The 5,716-nt window shown below is 39.6% G+C and overlaps 1 protein-coding gene across 1 annotated transcript; it reads left to right on the top strand.

Annotated features, from left to right (window-relative positions):
• Positions 1–11: 11 nt before the first annotated feature.
• Positions 12–4,545, top strand: LOC139715124 (ubiquitin carboxyl-terminal hydrolase 34-like). Its single transcript, XM_071626737.1, has 5 exons — positions 12–135; positions 1,051–1,107; positions 2,359–2,436; positions 3,812–3,905; positions 4,389–4,545. Exons 1-5 carry the CDS (start codon positions 40–42, stop codon positions 4,460–4,462), a joined length of 399 nt encoding a protein of 132 aa, XP_071482838.1. The 5' UTR covers positions 12–39; the 3' UTR covers positions 4,463–4,545.
• Positions 4,546–5,716: the final 1,171 nt, after the last annotated feature.

Here is a 5,716-nt window from a genome sequence, read left to right as displayed (position 1 = left end):
AAAGCCTACAACCCCCGCAGCTTTTGCCGTGTCTACACCATGGACAAGCAACCTCTTAACACGGCCGAACAGAAGGACATGACAGAGTTCTTCACGGACCTCATCAGCAAGATGGAGGAGATTACTCCCAAGCTGGTGAGTTAAGTAGCCAGTTTACTGGTAGTGTTTACTATGCAGTGATAAAAGGCATGGTCTTTTTTTTCTTCTCCAAACTAGCCCCTTGAAAGGACATAGTATGTACATATAAAGTGTATGTATTATTGTCAATTTTATGTATTCATTTCATTTCTGCAAATTGTATGACAAGAAACATTTTATATTATGGGATGGAGACAGTTTTATTCCAATTCTCTGCAGGCCTGTTGCATACGACTGTTTGTCTATGGGTCTAGAAAGAAACATCAAATCCAACAATATCGTCATAGATACTAAACATCAGTTTCAAGAACAATAAGACATGACATAATTATTACTGGTAGATAAACAAATGCAGTTACAGTAAAGGGGAATAATGATATACCCCAGGTACTGCACCTCTTATCTGCATTAATATCAGAATTATGTTGCTGTGATGGAAAAAAAAATCAGTTTATGATCTCCTTTGCTATATGATGTCATGTATTTATTTAGCTCTAAGCAAGTCAACAATAGCATGACCACTTCCTACTAAAGTGAAACTGGGAGTTTCAAACTTCAGATGTAAGAGTGGGTGCTGTCATAGATTGAGACTTACTTCAATCAATATTTGGATCACATTGCATGTTTAGAAAAATGTACTGGTAGGCTGTAGGTGATGGATCATTGATAGTCACATCCATGTTGTGATCATTGTAGATCTTCACACATCTATCCTTGAGTCCTTTTTTTCCTGTAATCCATAATTTATGATACTGGGGACTCTGTCAATTGAGTCATGTATACTATTTTGTCAACAGAGGTGCATGTAAATATTCCCAGTTTATGTTAATGCAAATATGTCATTCATGTTATGTTTGGAAACAAATATTTCTCATTTATTCTTGTGTTGTTCATAATTATTTTCTTTTGCAGAAAGAAACAGTCAGCACTTTGTTCAAGGGAGAGCTTACTAATAACGTGGTGTCACTTGTAAGTAATCACTTTCACCAGGATGTATGGATTTTTTTTTTCCTCCATGACATTTTACTATTAAAAAAAAAAAAATGAGTGTATGTATGCCTTCTTGCATGTATTTTCAGGTGTTTGTTCATGTCAACATTTGTTAATTCCTTCAGAGAAAATTGCCACTATTTTGAATGAAGGTTTTTGTGAAAACCTGTCCTTATCAGTGAATATTTGTTTTCATCAAATGAGTGCTAGTACTTCTTTAACAACAGGCTGGTTTATTCAACTTTGTCGCTATATTTCTCTGGTGACATGGTATGGAGCTGTCCTGTTGACCCATTTCTACCAATTACATTACGTGGAATATGGTTTGAGCGCATTTCTCACTGCTCTATCTAACAAGCTGCCAGCAAACCTATTACTTGTCAGGAAAATTTTCTAGCATTTAAGTGTATCTGTACACAGAAATTTAGTTTCTGACATTGTAGGTTATTGTACTGGTAATATCCCTATCAAATATAAGAGTGCAACATTACTCTCATACTGAGATATAGCAATATATAAAGAGACATAGAGCAATCTCTAAAATGCCAAAAAATTACATGCGCCTTGATCTAAGAGTAGTTGTTTGGCGTTATCGACTGCATTCGATTGCGTAGTTTGATAATTTTCTGTACGATCAGTGTACTACAATACTCTCAAAACATGCAAACGCACGCAAATGTCCATGTATGCAGTTAGGTTGGTGCTGCTGTGCCGGGCCACTGACCAGGCAGCTGCGGCAGCATCTACTCGTGCGGATGCATAATATGGCTCGATGAGGCGATACTGATAGACAGTATTCGATATATCTGTGTGCAGATGGAGGCGAACGAAGGAAATGTGCACACACCGATGGTCTACGTGTGGCTACTATTTCAGATCTGGCTACTATTGCAGTACGCACTAGTCCGTGCTGATTCATTAGAATTAATATTTCACAGTTTTGGACATTTTTTGTGATGGGATAGAATTTTCTCTAGAGTTCTTAGGACATGCTCTCACACCTCTCAAATTTTAGAGGAGAGATTCCTTTAAGGTTTGTTTGCAATTTTTGTGTTTCAGCAAAATGGTCTGTCCTGTAATAATCTTGTACATGAAAGAATTTTCATCGCACCAAGAACAGCTTGATGTTCTCTCCAAGACTACTATACTGTTGTAAACAATGGCAGCCTGTTGGATGTCTCTCAATTGTTTTATGGCTACTGTAATACCTGACTCCTTGTTTCCACTCAGGACTGCCCTCATGTAAGCCAGACGACGGAAGAGTTCTTCACAGTCAGATGTCAGGTCGCCGACATGAAGAATCTTTATGTAAGTGTGAGGACAGCAGACTCCATTCTGTTGCAATGGACACGTCAGCATTGTCTGTAGAGTGGGCTGTTTGTGTACAAAGTCTGTATCTATTTGTGTGCTGTATAAAAAGGTTGTGTGCCAGGGATTCAGCAGCCCTCATGTAATGAGTCTGCTTCTGCCAGTACTATTTAGATTGTGAGATATCTATTGGAAAAATTTTTTTGAATATTCTTTGATCATTGCTTTAGGGGATAAAGTGGTGATAAAAGAACATATTGAAATTGGAAATTTATGGCTCGTCATCTTGACAATGTCTTGCACTCATCGGCTACTTCAACTGATTTGTTGTCGAGCCCACCAGAGGTGCGGGGAGACTAAGAGATCGCCTGCGGCGTCTGTCAGTCCGTCGGTCGTCCGTCCGTATGCTACAAAAACTTGAATATCTCTCTACTGAGGACTTTAATTTCAATTAAACTTGGAGGGAAGAGTGGTTATACAAAGTTACACAATTTACCATACATGAAGGTCACCTCAAGGTCAAAGGTCACAGGCAGGGGTCAATGAACTTTAGGGCCCAATGTTAAGTTTTTACGGCGTGTTTCAATTATGGCTCATAACTTTTGATGTATATGTCCGTTTGTGACCAAACTTGGATGGTAGATGTCCCTTGGGAATTTGAAGGTCACCACGAGGTCAAAGGTCACGGACAGGGGTCAACGAACTTTTAGGGCGCAATGTTAAGTTGTTACGGCGCGTTTTGATTATGGCTCAAAACTTTTGATCCATATGTCTATTTGTGACCAAACTGATGGTAGGTGTCCCTTGGGGAGATGAAGTTCATCACAAGGTCAAAGGTCACAGACAGGGGTCAACAAACTTTTAGGGCCCAATGTTGAGATTTTATGGCGCATTTCCATTATGGCTCATAACTTTTGATCCCTATGTCCATTTGTGACCAAACTTGGCTGGTAAATGTCCCTTGGGGAGTTGAAGGTCGCCACAAGGTCAAAAGGTCATAGGTGGGGGGTCAATGAAATTCTGGGATTTAGAAAAGCATTAATTTCTTCTACGCGAATGGGCGAGACACATTTTGGCACTTGCCTTGTATGATGCTGCTCATGTATGTGAGCGACGAAATCACAAACTTTTAATCAATTTCTTGCTTGCAATAAAGGAAGAGGAAACATTGCAACTACCGTAGAATGAACTTTTTGTTCTGATATTGACATGTTTAACCCAGGAATACATGGACATTCCTTTCATTTGTTACACTTCCAAAAACTATGTCCATACTATTGGCAAAGTTCATTGTTTAAGGTGTTCATAGTATTCTTATGTAGTTGTGCCTAGAGGGTTAATGCTCCACTATTCATTCTACACACTCTACCATCAGGAATCCCTGGATGAGGTGACGGTCAAGGATACACTAGAAGGTGACAACATGTACACATGCTCCAGTGCGGGAAGAAAGTCAGAGCTGAGAAGAGGTGAGTGTGAAGCCCTGAACAGTGATCTAACAATACTCGTGTGATGTTTGCACAATCCCCATGAGATTTTTCTGTCTGTCAGTTGCTGCTCAATATCACACAGGATCCTTTACTTGAAGAACACCCAGTGTAAATTTCTGTGAATAAACAACAGAATGAAGGCGTAACATTATTTCTTTATAATGGATACAGATGAAAATATAATCATTTGACCTGCACTTCCATGTCTACAAAGAGAGCAACTCTATCTTGCCACTCTCATAGAGGCCTTTCTGTAATTGTTGACCTATAAGTGAATGGGTATGAAACAAACACATTTGCCTCTCAGAATCATAGCTATAGAGAGGGAGCTACATTTCACTGAAGTAGAATGACAGTATAATACATGTAAGTGTCATGCTAGCTTTAGTAGACCTAGGAGAGTACTGTCTTGGTGTATTCACAAACATGTTCTTATGTGCTGCTATGTGACTCTATGCTCAGGGCCTGCTTCAAGACATTACCCAAGATCCTGTCCTTCAACACCATGCGCTACACCTTCAACATGGTCACCATGATGAAGGAGAAGGTCAACACTCACTTTTCATTCCCAAGACAACTGGACATGTCCGGCTACACCGAGGAGATGCTAATCAACAAGGGTCGGGGAACGGGTGAGCAGAATCTGACAAGATGAATCCTTTGAAATATAAGACAACCAGAAGCACTCTCAGTTAAACATGAGGAAATGATACTGTGTGTCTGTAGTTTTGAGTCTGCATGTTTTCACTTGAATTTGAGTTGATTTGAATTTAAAGTGTGTAATACAGAAATCTATTTCACATTTTGTGACATACTGAACAACATCTGACACTGTTATATATAAGTGCATTTTTTTTTCCAAGTTAGGTAAGGTACAGTACATTCTTATTTCTATTGTGAATTGGACTTCTGGTCAATTAGGTGCAACTTTACTGTGTGGTTTTTTGTCCCCGCCGAACGAGTTCGAGCAGGGGACTATGAAACGGGCTCCGTACGTGTGTGTGTCCGTGTGTCCGTCCGTCCGTCTGTCCGTCCGTCCGTCCGTGTGTCCGTGTGTGCGTCCGTGTGTGATCAAAATCTTCAATTTGCTACTTCTCTGTCATTTATGAGCCAATTTTGATTCTGTTTGCTTTATATGATAGCACTACATGGGAGCTTTGAAACTTCTACACAGAATTTCAGTCGTGACCTTTGACCTTGACCTTTGACCTATATTGTACATTTTGCTACAAAATGCTACTCCTTCGCCATTTCTAACCCGATTTCGATTCCGTTTGCTTTATGTGATGGCACTAGGTGAGGGCTTCAAAACTTCTACACAGAATTTTGACCTTTGACTTCTTTGACCTTTGACCTTGATTTTTGACCTATATTGTGCATTTTGCTACAGAATGCTACTCCTTCGCCATTTCTAACCCGATTTCGATTCCGTTTGCTTTATGTGATAGGCACTAGGTGAGGGCTTCAAAACTTCTACACAGATTTTGACCTTTGTCTTCTTTGACCTTTGACCTTGATTTTTTACCTATATTGTACATTTGCTACAAAATGCTACTCCTTCGCCATTTCTAACCCGATTTCGATTCCATTTGCTTTATGTGATGGCACTAGGTGAGGGCTTCAAAACTTCTACACAGAATTTTGACCTTTGACTTCTTTGACCTTTGACCTTGATTTTTTACCTATATTGCACATTTTGTTACAAAATGCTACTTCCGGCGGGGACATATGTTACGCACCGCGTAATTTCTACTTTTCCTTGTTTATTATCAGTCCAGTTTGATTCTGCT

The sequence above is a fragment of the Diadema antillarum genome, unplaced genomic scaffold, assembly GCF_040938485.1.
Source record: "Diadema antillarum isolate AM-2024a unplaced genomic scaffold, OU_Dant_1.0 seq00002849_RagTag, whole genome shotgun sequence".
In the NCBI taxonomy this organism is placed as follows: Eukaryota; Metazoa; Echinodermata; class Echinoidea; order Diadematoida; family Diadematidae; genus Diadema; species Diadema antillarum.
Note: the sequence above shows the minus strand (reverse complement) of the source record. Positions and strands in the feature narration are given on the sequence as shown.

Coding starts and splice junctions, on each gene's coding strand:
- LOC139715124 (XM_071626737.1), top strand. CDS start 40: ATGGACAAGCAACCTCTTAACACGGCCGAACAGAAGGACATGACAGAG. Junction 2,437..3,811: donor CCGACATGAAGAATCTTTAT/GTAAGTGTGAGG, acceptor CTCTACCATCAG/GAATCCCTGGATGAGGTGAC. Junction 3,906..4,388: donor AAAGTCAGAGCTGAGAAGAG/GTGAGTGTGAAG, acceptor CTCTATGCTCAG/GGCCTGCTTCAAGACATTAC.